A 14,979-nucleotide genomic window follows, 5' to 3' on the forward strand; every position below is an offset into this window, starting at 1 on the left:
ACACACACAGTGAAGTAGGTGAAGCTTGTCACAGCACTTTCAACCAGAGCAAAACCTGTTATGAAATGTGTTACGCTCTTTCCAAACACATGTATGATGATAAGAGATTGAGGATATCAAGGGCCACAGAAGAGCCCTCGAGCCTGGTCTCTGTCCAGCTCTACCCCACTGCTAGGAGGCTGCTCCGTGTTTCTCATCTAAAGGGGCAGCACTAATATTCACTATTTTCTATAAAGCTTTCTGTGGTATTAAGAGACATTAAATAAAGATACCTCTACTTATTAAAGAACTGAAGCTGTAACATAAGGTCAGGATTTTACTATCACTGTTCAGAAACTGAATATCCCTATTGGGAAATTTAAACAATCCATTAAGTATGAAACTATGCTGGCTTTGGCTGTTGAACAATTTTTCCACTCTAAACCTTTCTGCAAATCAAAGGAGTTCCTCCAGCAAGGCTGTGATGAAATAAGACACAAGAACGACTCCATATTTATGCAATTCCATATTCAATCTGGAAGCAGTATAACCAAGGAAACCCTCCAACACAAAAATGTAATTTTCCTTACAGCATCCTCACTGCATCAAGACAGCTGAGGAATCAACAGCTGAGCTCCTCATCAGCTACTGTAGCCTCCCAAAACACACATTTGTGTGTTTTGCAAGATTTACTTTTGCCTGTTCCCTGTCTGTCGCTGTGCCTGCCAGGTTCTGTTTCCTGTGCCCATTTCTCTGGTCCATCTCTGCCCTGTCACTGCTCAGGTGTAAAACAGGCAGGAAGGGGCTGGGATGGCTGAGGAGCAGCCCTGTGGTACAGCCCTGTACCAGGGGGCTCCTGGCACCCAGAGGGTTGGGGACAGGCAGGGGGACAATGCCAAATGGCCACTGGGGGCTCACAAGGGCATGGAGAGAGCAGGTTGGCAACAAACAGGAGGGAAAAGGCAAAAATGCTCATTGCATGCAGAGCCAAAACCAGGTACACCTGGCAGAGCCGCAGCAAAGCAACAGAGCAACTCCATCAGCGCAAACCATTACCCTGAATAATATTTGTACCCGGGCAATGAAGCAAAGCTATCCAAATGCTGTTCCTCCAGTCTGTCTCACTAGGAAGGAGACTCTTCTCCTCCAGCAAAGTGGGTCTGTGGAGGTGCCACGATATCGCTGCTAGCTGCAGCAGTGATTTCTCACACCTCCCACAGCAACCTAGTCATGGTCCTCGGGAGTACCTGGCCCCCGAGGCTCTCCTATGCCCCTGTGAACAGCTTTGGCATCGCAGCTCCTTCACGCTGATCTTCAAAATCTGCAGTCCCTTGGGCTGCAGGGACTGAAGGGGAAAAAGAGATGGAAATAAAATGAAGTTAAAAAAATGAAATCAATTCATCCTTTCTGCTACAGAGAGAGGCGTTTGCTCTCTTACTATGTGCCTGGCAGCACTGCCAAGAAGCAGATTACTCACTTTTCTTCATTAATCACTGGGAAAAAGAAAAAAGAAAAAAAAAAAAGTACTGAAAAACAAAACGGTGTTTATCTGAAGTTCAGTCGGACAAAGCTACTGAACGGCTAGGACACGGAACATTACAAAGGTCAACATCTCCCCATATGATTGCTCTCTTGGGTCTGCAACCATACAACTTTAAAAAGTGAAATATTGTTAATAGAAGCATCTTCTAAGGCTCTTCATCAGCCAAGGATGCTCTTTAGAAAAAAAAAAGGAAAAAAAAAAAAAAAAACCAAAACAGAAAAAATAAATCTTCGCCATCTTGACTGAGATTCACTGGTCTTTACCTACTCACCACCAGTCACTCTGGGTTCCCAGACTAATGAGGCGATTTCAGGCTGGCTACAGCCTTTGCTGTGCATTTGCCTTGTGTATATTCTACCAGCATTAGGAAGGAGTGGCTGATTCAATGAGCTGGCATCGCTGCTCAAAACTGTTTGCTTTTCAGTCATGAGTTGACATGCAAAGGAAGCAAGTGTTCACCAAAACCATCTGAGCAGCTGAGGAACCTGAACTCCATCTGGTCCCCCGCAATCTCTGATTTTGCAGGTGAGCTTTGACTCTTCTCACCCCAGCCTTTAAGTAACAAAAAGTTTTCCTCTGATAGCTGGGACTAAATGAAATAAGCTTTCCTACATCAAAGACATTCAAGACTAAAAAAAAACCCTCACTTTGATCACAGTTTTCATAACCAGAGGAATTTATGCTCAAGTGACCAAACTGCAGAGGAAAGGGCCCCTCTGACAGGGCAGTGTCCCAGCACTACACAAGTGCCACTACTGAGAGAATTTAAATTTCTGCTTTGTAAAAATCTAACTAAACTAACAAAAAGCACATTAAGAAGGCTGGAATAACTGGAGTGACTCCTGGAATTTTTAATCCCGGTTTGATGAAACACAAAAGAGCAGTTGGAAAGCATTTCCCCTTGGGAACCTTCCCCCCTCCTGCCCTGTCCCTTGTCACCTTCTGGCGTCCTGCGGGTGGTGGCCCATGTGAAGAGTGCTCACAGCAAGAGGAGTTTTAATTCAACAACAGATAGGCCCCAGCACAAGCACACAGGACTTCCCCAGCTCACAGAGGGTCAACACCACCCCAAACCAGCGTCCAAGGCACTCCCCAGATCTTACTAACTACATTCACCAGCTCCAACCTGCAGCGCTGCCAGGGCAGCTCCTCCCCAAGCAGCTCCCCTCATGCCTTCAAGATGAAGCAATCACACGAGACGTACTCCCACGGGAAGCCGAGCATCCAGAACACTCCTCCCTCGTCTCTTGCCCGGCTTCGTGCTGTCTCTCGGTGTGACTAAGTGCCATACAGGCACATCGTCACCAGCCACTGCCCGGCATAGCCCACCCCAGCAGCCCTCGACCGCCAACAGCACTGGCAGCGTTTTACCACCCACGTGCAAGAAGCGTGTCTTCTCCGTCCCACCATGTACCCACTGCACGGGGAAGCGTGACGATGCCTGCCTGAAAGCTGGGCTCTGCACTACGGGTTAGAAATGTGCTTGAAGGATTCAGATGTGTGGACATTGCAGTAACGGGCCTGGTTTAGTGATGGGACAACCTGACCTACCATCAGGTTGGTGGTTGGACTTGGTGATCTTGATGGTCTTTTCCAACATAGATGACCCAGTCTATGTTCTACGACTCTGATATGGAGATTAAAAACGCCACAACCTCCTGTGCCACCATTTTAGACGATGCATGCTGAGAGGAAAAGGGGGACAGAGGGCCCCGTGGATGTCTTCAACCAGTGACAGAGTGCTGCGGGAAGGGGACGATGACACAGATCACTTATGAGACCTCCTGTCTGCACCACTGACTCTGCAGGTTGTTTCTGGGGTTCCTGTTTTTAGTAACTTCTTAAAGGAGGACCCAACATTTTGGAGAGGATAGCCATCAAAGAGCATCATAAGGCCCAAGCTCCCCAGAGGAGCACTGTGATCCGGTGCACCCAGCCCATTTCCTGCTCTCGTTCAGCCACAGGCCTCTTCTCAGCCCTACACGCAGCAGAAGGTAGCAGATTTGATGCAATATTTTGTAGTTTTTTAAAAACATGGTATAGGCCAAAACAATGCTTAGCAACAGAGACTCAGGCAGTACAAAATCCATACCAAATATATATATATATATATATATATATTAGGAGCAGAGAAACTGGAAAGAAAAGGACTTGTGGCTCTCTGTACCTCTGCATCTCAGTGTGCTGCTGGGGAGACAAAGGGAGGAAGACACAAACCTTCCCCTTTAACTACTGATTTCCTGGTTTTCAAGGCTTGTGATGAGTGGGAGATGTCCGTTCAGCTCTGTCTGCTGAGCTGTTGTTTGTTAATAAGCACAAAATGACCTCTCCCTGACTGTACGATTATTACAGATGCTGAAGCCAGCTTAGCCCCTTCAGTCAGGTGTGCTAAATTATGTTAATAGCAATGACTACAGTGACAGCCTCGCCACTGAAATATATACTCAGATAAAAGTGAGACTGACTGCATATAAAAGGAAGTCCTGTGTTTTTCAGAACAAATAAAATTCAAGCTTGAAAAAAATAGTTTCTCCTCTGCAGCGTAGCTCAAAAGTATCAAACTTTCATTTTAGAAAATAATGTACTGATTTTTCATTACTAAAAAGGTATGATTGGCTCCGACTGTACGTCAATGCATGACTGTGAAATGTAAACATTGAAATTCCACTGTGATCTAACAGCACAATTACCTACCCGGCAGAAGACAATAAGCAAGAAAAAAATCCTTCTCATGGTTGTCACCTATTTTACTGTGTTTTATGACGCATATGTATGACTGTATTCTCCAAGGGCCTTGCTATTATTTGTGTCAGAAGGAAAGCATGCAGAAGAAGGGGACTCTTCACAGGAAAGCTGCTGAATGAACAGTGGGATAGTCTCCACTAAACACAAAAGTCTCTGCAAGGGACAGCAGATAGACCAGTGCCCACCCCCAGTGCTACTGTGGGTGATTCTCATCAGTGCTACTTCAGCCTGTGATTCTCATTTTTTCCCATACAAGTGGGACCCCATCCCTGAAAATGAGGTGCAACTGCAGCAGGAACCATCCATGCACATGCACAGGGCAGATGGAAGATTTGGGCAGCTCAGCATCCCACTAGGGACAGGCTCCCAGTCTCACGACAAGCACAGATCTGTATTTATGGTGTGCGGGAGGAGGCTGCCTACGCGAACACCCAGCATCCCTCCAGCAGGCACGATCCTTCACGGGGCACAGTGGGCACATGGCCAGAGATGTAGCAGGAGCAGCCAGCAGCCACCATGCCATGACACAACACACGCCCATGCCCATCACGTGGGGACAACACTGCACGACTTACTCAGCTGTAGCTGGATGCAAAAAGAATGCAAGAAAGAGGCTTTTCAGCCCAACAGCTACAAATAGCAGAAGATACATGTATATACTACATACACACATGCATATTTACATTTGTGTGCATGTGTGTGTCTTATTTACAGATAAATAAATGTCAACTGAAGTCAACCTTCTGCTTCCCTCCACTTTACTGGGTTAAAATAATTAAAAATTCATAAATTACTACTATCATCGGAAATGAAAACGTATTGATTTGCTTATAGGGATGACAATACAGTGAACTTGAAGCAAGTTGCAAGGAAAGCACTACAAGGCATGTAAGAAGGGAGCCCATAAAGCAGGCAGCCTGCTAAAAGCTATTTCAAAATGAAATTAGAAATTAAAAAGTAAATTCATAAAACAGCATCTTTTTACAGGAACCCACTGAGGAGCTTTTGATTTGAATTAGTCTGAAATTAATCCGCAAGTAAACATGTTCAACAACATTTACCAAAAGCATCATTCAGTAAAGTAAATACAATAGTGCCTGGATTTGGGTGACTTTTTGGCTGTCAGACAGAAGGCAATCAGAAGGCAGCACGCCAGACACAGCAGTGTCCCTTTCTTTGTGGTATCTTTACCCATAGTACATCCACAGCTGCACACTCAGAACTTCAGATCTCTCTTCCCCCCTGCCCATCTTGCACCTAAGCCCATGTTAATGATACATCAGCTGCAGCAATTAATGAACCTCTGTCCAGAAGGGGAAAGACTTTAACAGCTTAATGAGACAGTAATACATATTAAAATCAATCTTATTCAGATGATGTGTCTATTCTAGTCCTCCCTCTGAAAATAACTGAGACTGTAGGAGAAATGATCATTAGCATTTTGATAACAATCTAGCCAGCCTCCTGTTAAAATATTTTTTCTTTATACCGAAGCTGGGATTTGTTATCTTGTGCAAGCAGACCATTCTAAAATTAGCAGTGGCAAATTCATATTGGCTTGGATCTGATTTAAAAAAAAAAAAATCTTGGGGAAAAAAAATTAATGATAACTTGACTGAATAATCAGACTCTCCTGCTGCCTGTTGCTGTAGCAGCGGAGAGGCACTACAAGCATTGAGGCAGAAGCAACCTCTTGCCATAATTACCACTTTTGTACACAGAAAGGCACTCAGTCACCATATACAGCATTAGAGTCACTTGTCTGATAAATCATATTCCAAATGACAGCAAACATGAGGGACAAAGGCTTCGCTGACACAAATCCTTAAGGCACTCCAGACCACAGGACCAAGCTTTGCACCTTTGTCCCGTTGTCTCAGTGTGCAGCTGAATGTCCCTGCGCACCTCTGTGTCACGCGGTGTTAGGCTACTGCCATGGTGAAAGCAAACAGTCCTGTCCACCTCTATTTTTGATCAGTGCATCCTACAGCCTCCCCCTACCCAGAATCCAGAGAGAGAGACTGCTACGCCTTCCAGTTTCCAAGACAGGAGACCCGCTGCAAAAACAACTTCACAGCTTTCACGGGACCACGCGCTCTTCAGAAACTCCTAAAGACCAACTGAGAGAAGAGCAATCACACCAAAAACCCAAACCGCTCGGACAGAACAAGAGGCCTGCCTTCAGAAGGGGCCAACCCATGCTTTCAAAGTGCCAGAAACCAGTGATGAGGCCAACTGACTACAGTGTTAGCTACTTAACCCATCCGCAGCTGGCCTACAGATGTGGTGAGGTGAACCTGGTGCCTGACACCGAGCATCCCTCACACTGGACCAGTGACCCCTGGCAGAGGGGCAGAGCACGGGCACAGCCCCACTTTTGGCAGATATGTCCCCCTCGAGTGACTTTTCAGTGCCTGGCTGTGCAAACACTTGTGTCATCTATACACAGGGTGCAATGTACAAGGAGAAAGCACAGCCAGGGTTGGGCACAGGGAAAGAGGCAGTGGCTGTTGTGGGCAGCTGCCCGTGGCTGTGCATCACCACAGTCCATATGTGCAGGGTAAGTGCTGCAGAGCTGGTCCCAGTTATACTCAAAAGACTGGGCAGAAAGTGTTCTTCATTCCAGATGTTTCGCATTTTTCCCTTGACTTTTAAAAACAGAACGTCTTTTTAAGACCAAAAGTAATATCCCCTCCTTCTGTCTTTCCCCTGGACTGAGAGGCATCCCGTGTACATGTAGCTTTAAATTAATGTTTGCTAGTTTTATAACAGAATAAAAACGATCAAATTACATGCAAAGACAATTAAATTAAAGCACCGGGCATGCACTGTGGTTGTGTTTTTCTTAAAGCTATTCAAACAATTTCGAAGCTTTGTCATCAATTCTCTATCAGCAGAAGCAATACTTCCCACAAAGAGGAGAGAACGAGTTTAACATCGCTGCTGAAGGAGCACGGGAGCAGAGACAAACAAGTACAGGGAGCACAGCAGCACCCTCCTCACCCCGAGCTGTCAGCGAAAGGCTGGGGCTATCAGACCCAAATCTGAACCAGCAGAAGAAAGAGGATATAGGGCTGGTAAATGGGAAGGACCAGTTCCCAGGCGCAGCCCTGCAACGCACTAGTAAGACATTTTTCTAACTGCTTTCCACTCCCCTTTATTTTTTTGAGTTTTACTTTCCCTTTCGCAAAGAGGTCCAGCCAGGAAGCTTGCAGCTGAAGGCCAGGACTGCTCCAAGCAACAGGCTGCTGCTGTGTGAGGCTGAGGACGAACCAGGGGCTCGCAGTCGGCACAGCTCTTCCCATTCCTCTCTCCCCCAGCTGCAGAAGCGCAGCTGCTGTGGGAGCTGGGGCAAGTCCAAGGTCATGCAGCTTTTTCAAATCCCCTAGTTTATCTTCATCCAGGCTCTCATGTCCTATTAGGACTAATCTCGGGTTCTTCCCATGACAGCTTGCCCCAGACTGGGAAAACCTGTTGTAAAATATCAGATTTTAACAGGACCACATAGCAAACGCTAGCTAAAATTCAGCTCAGTGTGTGATGAGTGACCACTGGAAAGCTGAAACCGGGAGCATCCCAAAGAGCTTTGGTCCACAGAAGTCACCAAGCCCCTGAAAACGGAATGAATTCAAAGAGGTCAGCAATTGCAAAGCTTAGAGATATTAATCAGAGTGAAATATTAGTTATAACCGGCCTTTCATAGCTTAAGGAGAGGCTCCTATGGAAGAGTGATTTATGAGATCAAAAGGAAGTGGCTTCCATTGCCACAGATATTACAGGTGGGTTGCTGGAGTGCAAGAGGGAATTACGGGTTTATCTGAAACTTAAGCAGTGACAGAGACAGAGATTTAAAAGCACATGAAATGTTGGACAGAATAGTGAAAGTAGAGAGGAAATTCTAAATACAGCAGTGTAAAACCCATGAAGTACCCAGACATACTGTTAAAACAGTAATCAGATTATTAACCTAAAGTTTTGAGACAGCAAACTAAAATAACTCCAGACTATAAGAAGAGACCTCCCCGGCACAAATAGTGTTTTGCTGTAGGATTTTATTGCCCACAGGGACACAGCTTCGCCTAGCAAGGTCTGCATCGCACACACATAGCCTCACCCTGACCCGTGAGTGCAGGCACGACTACATTAACAGCCAGCAGCTTCAAGCACGTGGACCTGCTGGGCACCTGGCCAGCAAGAGGAGCCCTCCTGATCCCGAACCCATCAGATGAGAAGCAAGGAGCACCCCACACTCTTACAGCATGTGCACTGAGCTCAGCATCTCTGCCAACCTCCATTCAGTGGCAGAGAAGAGCCCTAAGAGCTTCGGTGTACGCAGTCAGTGCTTTTTAATTTCTCACAATCCCAGCCCCTTTGGGAATAACTCTGCCTTTGTACAGCAGCTTGCATACGAGGATCAGAAAGCACACATGGGTAGGTGAGCGCTGCTGCTGCAGGTTTTCAGCTGGGACCTCTGGAGCTCAGCAGCTCACGCGGCCTTGCTTGACGGCCAGGCCCAGAACCATGCTCCCTCCTCCTGCTCAGGCCTCAGCCTGAAAAACACGGCTCCCCAGAGAGCAAACAGCAGGAGGTTAGGGGAGCTGGGCAAAAACTGCCAGAATTAAAATGTGCACAGGATCTCAGACTTGCCAGTCTGTACATTTTCTCTCGGAGCAACCAGCTGCTGAACTCGGAGCGCTGTCACACGCCATGCGTTACCACCATCCATGAATCATTCAGAGGGGTGACGTGCAGGGATTAAACTTAGCATCCACGTTTGATGGCAAGGGGAGGCATCCAAAGGCATGCCGCACTGACATGGATTAATAGGGAGGGTCTCAGGCTAGTGGCACAAAGTCCCCCCCACAACTTCGTGGCTCTTCCAGATGTGACTGAGTCGCTGCTGGCCACCCGAGAGCAGAAGGAAAAGCCCTCTGTTGACACTGTCACCCTTTTGGTCACATCAGGTCCACCATGCATTTTTCTAGCTTGCAAGAAGTTAACAACAATGTCCAGCATCTGGTTGAATGTTTCCATTTGTGTAAAAATACAATGGGCATAAAGGTGATGCTTGCAAATGGCAGTATTTCTGAAAAACGTAAGAGCTCAGTGAATCATGATGAATGTATCTGATTTAGCTCCTCAGCAGTCCCTTCTCCCCTGCTCACTCACTTCTGTGATGACTGCCTTAATTTCTGGGATTGTAAAACTCGCAGTTATATTCATTACAATACCCTTTAGAGGTCTTACTAATCTCCTGCACTGAAACACATTTTTAACCACCTGCAAGACAACATGAACACACACACACACACAAAAAAACAAACAAGATCAGAGTCCTTGATAGAGTCCTATTTGGATGACTTGATGAGAAAGCTCAATCATTGGCCAGCAAAACCGTAGAACCATAGTACCAGAAGAAAATAAATCTTAGAAAAAGAACAAAATAAAGGTAAGTCTGTTGGCCCATGTATACTGTGCACTGCTAACAAGAAACAGGCCTGCAGATTGAGTCCAAGATTCTCTTCTGCCCAAGACAATGTGTCCTACTCAACCCACTGGTGCTTGCAATGGATGTAGATGCACATAAACGCAGGACTTCATCTGCTTTCTCTTGCCTAACAGTGTGGGATATACACATAACAGAAGGTGTATACAATGAGGAAACGTAGCAGTGGAAAACTACAACTTCTACTCCACAGTTGATCCACTATAACCTTGAAAACATACAGATGGTGTAGGATGAGACAGAGCTCTCATAAAAAGTAATGACTCAATCTCTCTTTTAGACAATTTCTGCAAATGGAGCGACTGAAAAGAGCAGGTAACAAACCACCGCTGCTCGCTCTGCTTGCGAAGCCAAAGGTTAGTGACCTCCCTCCTGGGTTAGCAAATTGCAGTCAGTCTTCTGCCCAGACCCGTGAAATAGCTCTGCGGATCTCATACGTGGGAGAAGCACCCAGTGAAAGGCAGGGGAGCGCAGCCCATCCGTCACTTGGCTGAAGCACGCTGACACATCGTTTTCCTTCTGTGCACATCTTAGTCTGCTGTTACCTATCCCACCTTCTGGTAATGCACCACATGTGTATCTGTCACCGTGGCCATGCTCGCTCTTCTGGGAAAACCGAGACACATCTTTTATAGGTTGCTTTGTTTTTATACAGGTGTTGCTCTCGGTTTGTATTTAGAGTAAGCAGGCAATGAGCTTTGCACCTGGAATGGAAGAAGACTGGTTTGGGAGGAAATTGCCAAAGATTTGCATGCATTTAGCTGTCTATTGGATCTTGAGAACTCCTGAGAAGATTCTAAGTGCTAAACTCCAACAATTAAAAAAATAAAATAAAATAAATAAAAATTAAAAAAAAAAAGAAGAAAAAAAAAAAAACAACAAAAAACACACAACCAACCCTTGCTCAGTAAAGAACCCAGATTTACCATAATGCCTCACCAGTCTAAGGGAGCCATTTACTTTGACAGAACTTGAATTCCCCCAGCGGTTCTACCGTGGTAATGGAAACAGAGGAGCCAATAAATTATAACCTTGTGTGTAATGCGACTACCATTATAAACCACTCTTAGCCTCCCGTTTTATCCCCTGGGGTGGTCACTCAGCTTCTGGATTTCCTTACTCTCGTTCTTCTAGTGCGTTCTTTCAGCTTTCAGACCCTTTTATAAAGTCTATAATCATACTCTGCATTTACACAGCATCTTTAAGGTGAACTCCCCAAAATGCTTTATACAGTGGAGAAGCAATTGTTTTTGCAGGCTGAAATTAAGAGACAAGCTGGCTTATCAAGGGCACACATTGCTGCGTGTCGGCAGAATCACAAATATCTTTGTAGAGAAACAACATTTCCAGGCCTCTCACGCTGGAGATGCATGCCACGTATCTTAAAGCACCTGCACTACTTCTGAAGTACCGCTGAAGTATGGTCTCAGTCAACTATCCAAAGAGCCTCAGTAGCAGTTCATCCCCAGTCCCTCTCATGCCATGTTTCAGCACTCTGGAGAGACCGAGTCCATGTTAATCTACCCAAAAAGAACCACCCAAGTCCAGAGAAAGAAATACAAACCCCCCAGAGTTTTGCCAAATGAACGTGTTAAACAACATTCATTGATTTTAGAAAATGCCATCTATGCAAAGAAGACTTCCCTGAAGTGTAAGATGTGCAGTGGCAAAACACAGACATAATAGCAACGCGCAAGCTGGCTCTGCTCTGTCTTCTAAGGTTAATTAAAATTCTCACTGAAACATATCCCTGGTGTGATTGTAACATATCGGTCTGAGGATCTGTGCAAGACTGAAGTCTGATAGAAGTGACCTTGGCTCCGTGCCACTGCCTCTCACAACTAGCAGTTTCCTTCCTAGCCAAAAAGCCCATGATGGCATGTCCCATTTTTATACACTGAGCAACCTACAATGAAAGGTATTAATTAGCAAAATAGTTGTGATTTGCATTTAAGCCCCAGGCAGCAGATCTATGGCAATTTTTGAAATTAATAAAAAAAAAGAAGAAAAAAAAAAAAAACACAGAAAGAATCACTTCAGCTCTCTCTGAGAGATTGAGATCTAAGCTGTCAAAGACCAATACAAGATTGAAAGGGATACAATCCTGCCCTTCAGTACCAGCCCCAAAAAGTCAAATTCTGGGCAGGTTCAGGCCATGTATTGTTTGGTAAAGAGAGGTGCTGTACTCTGCCTCCAGCACAGCTCAGCAATCAGCTGTATCAGCAGCTCCAGGGAGGATTATTCTCCCCTGCTGCTTTTTTTAAAAGCAGATTAGTTCAGACTTTCTTTCACTGTAATGAACCTTGTAAGGATCAAGCACGTTGCATTGATTTCCCGGCTAAAATTGCGCGGTCAGTCAAAAGGCTAAGCAAACGGCACCTCAGGGCCACCCTGCCCCAGCAGACCCACTGCCCCGCAATCACCCATTGGCCCCAGCAAGCGAAGGCAGCCGTTGTTAACCATAAAAGCCTAAATGTGCTTCTAAGGTCACGTGCAGCTTTGCTTTCTATCAAATTCAGACGGGTGGCAACCCACACGCAAAACACGCGACAGAAGTGAAGTGCCACTCAATCAAAGTCAGAAAGCGACAGAGCATTGATGGGGTTTTATTTGCTGGAGGATATCTGCAACAGCGGTTAGGGAAGCGACTTCTTAAAGCCTTCCCTGTTCATGGTAAAATAACAACTCAACTTCTCTGACAAATTGCACAACGCTATGAAATTACTCTCAAGTTCTCCCCCCCAAAGCATTTCCTTAGAGGTGCACCCCCTGCGGTTACGAGGTCTTGAAGGCATAAAAAGCAGAGGCTGTCTTGCGGGATGTTCACAAAAGCTTGGTCAGGGTGCCAAGAAGCCCTGCCTCTGCCAGAGGAATCGTGCAGGTGCAGTAAGTCCTCCATACGGACCCTACTTCCCACCGAGAGGACTACCTGGAAATCAAACCGGACCAAATTCAGGATGACAAGAGGTGTCTGCTGTGACAAAGCAGCACGCCTAAGTCGAGTTGCAACGCGTGGCTCTGAAAACAAACGGGGAAAAAAAGCGGAGGATGGTGTCCCACCGCCTTGCTTCTGCTCTAAACTTGACAAATCATTATGAAATACCTGAAGATCACTGCAATCCACAGCAACCTAATAAAGGATCTGCTCTTCCAGAAATATTACCGAGCATATTTCACTTCAGCCTCCAAAATTGAATTTTACGGAACAATGTATGGCATTTGCCATCATTTCCTGTAGGCGAAACTTCAAAACACCAGTACAGGTCTAGTCATTCCTCTCAGGAAAAAATAAAAAATAAAAAAAGGAAATGAATTAATTGAAACATCCAATGCAGTGATATAACTTCGGGAGGAATCTCTGCGTTGACCTTTCCAAATCAAAAGCCTGTACGTTAAAGTACGGCTCAAGCAGATCCCATGGAAGATATCAAAGGTAATCAAACATATCTACTGTATATATAGGGCATCAGGGAGCAGATAAAGTTGACAGTGCTCGGAGTCTCCCTGCCCAAGGGGGCCGGCGGCCAATGTCACCCTGCGGGCCGACACAACACGGCTCGCAGGGAGGCACTGATCCCGGCCCCGCCGTGTCAGTGCGACCCCGGGCATCGATTTTAAAAGCAGCTGGGTTTCTGCGGGCAGCTCTGAAGGACACAACGCGCTGCCCTTCCCCGCACCGCGCACCGGCACCGCACCGAGCCCCCCCGGCGGGGCACAGCCGCCCCCCGACGGCCGCCTCCCTCTGCACCTAGCGGGCTCGGACAGCCCCGGCGGGACCCCGCAACACCCGCAGCGCCTCCTCGGAGCCCTCCCGGTCCCCTCCATCCCTCGGGGGGCTCCCGGCCGCCGGCGGACCGATGCCGGCGCTGCGCGGCGGCCGCCCCCGGGGCCATCCCCGACGGGACGGCCCGAGCCCGGGCGGCCCCCGGGGGTCCCGCAGCCCCCTCCCCATCCTCGGCACCCACCTTTCCCAGCAGGGCGCTGCGGCTGGCGGCCGCCAGCTCCCGCAGGCTGGCGGCGGCCGAGGCGGCGGCGGCGGCGACGGCGCTGGGGGCGGCGGCGGGCTGGGGGTACGCGGGGGCCGCGGCGTTGGGGCTGCCGCTGGCGCCCCCGGCGGCGCGGGGCCGCTGTCGGATGCCGTCCAGGAGGCGGACGAGGAGGATGTTGGCGGGCAGCTCGTCCACGCCGCAGCCCACCAGGATGCGGCACTCGGGGCAGCGCAGCTCGTGCCGGGAGCTGACGATGCTCTCCAGGCAGCGGCGGCAGAAGGTGTGCTGGCACGGCAGCACCTTGGCCGTGGTGTCCAGCCGCTCCAGGCACACGGAGCACTCCAGCAGGTCCAGCAGCGACGACTCGTCCATCGCCGCCTCCCCGCCGCCGCCGCCGCCGCCGCCGCCGGCTCCCGCTCCGCCGCCGCTCCGCCGCCCCCTCGCCTCCGCCTCCGCCCCCGCCCCGCCGCCGCCTCCGCCTCCCCTCCGCGGGGCAGCGCCGGGCCCCGACGCCCCTAGGGCCGCCAGCACCGCCGCCGCCACCGGGGGGGCCCCGGCGGAGGCGCTGCGAGAGCCATCGGGGCACCGGGAGGAGGGGGGGGGGGGGGCGAGGGGATGGGGGGCGCGGCGAGACGGCGGCGGGGCTGCCCCCGGCGGCGGCGGAGACCCCGGGGGGGGCGGCCCCGGTGGCGGCGCCCAGCGCCCTGCGGAGCCGCGGTGATGCCGGCGGAGAGGAGCGGGAGGGGGGCGCCCGCCTGGCCGCCTCCCCCCACCCCCTCTCCCCGCCGGGGCTCGGTCCCCTCGGGGAAAGCTGGGGGTAGGTAGGGGGGGCCCCCCGAAGGCCGGCCCCGGAGCCCCGACGGGGTCCCCGGGGCGGGGGGCGGCGGGGCAGGGCTGGCCGGGCCGGGCCACCCCCGCTCGGGGGCCGGGGCCGGGGCTGCGGGCGGACCCCGCCATCCCTGGCGGCGCGGCGCCCCCTGGTGGGGTCGGGGGAGCCCCGGTGCCCGGCGCAAAGCCCGGTGCTTCAGCGCATCCCGCTGGGGTTGTGCCCCCCGGCCCCGCACCGAGCCCCGCGGGGGCTGCCAGGGCGATGGGGTGTCGCTGGGCGCCCGCCCCGCTCCCCGTCCCCGTCCCAAAGGGGTGAAAGCGATGGTGTGCCCGTGCCCCGGTGTGTGCCGGCGTCCTGCTGGGCGCTGGGTTTTGGAGTTTGTGCCCCC

At 49.6% G+C, this 14,979-nt stretch overlaps 1 protein-coding gene across 1 annotated transcript in view; it reads right to left on the reverse strand.

Annotated features, from left to right (window-relative positions):
* Nucleotides 1-14,163, reverse strand: part of SH3RF3 (SH3 domain containing ring finger 3) — a 231,352-nt gene extending 217,189 nt beyond the window's left edge. Inside the window, exon 1 of the mRNA XM_082784635.1 lies at nt 13,739-14,163. Coding sequence (XP_082640761.1) covers nt 13,739-14,134 — 396 coding nt within the window. The 5' untranslated portion in view covers nt 14,135-14,163. The remainder of the gene's footprint in view (nt 1-13,738) is intronic.
* Between the last annotated feature and the right edge of the window lie 816 nt (nt 14,164-14,979).

This window comes from Aythya marila, assembly GCF_965140915.1.
Source record: "Aythya marila genome assembly, chromosome: 1".
Taxonomy (NCBI): domain Eukaryota; kingdom Metazoa; phylum Chordata; class Aves; order Anseriformes; family Anatidae; genus Aythya; species Aythya marila.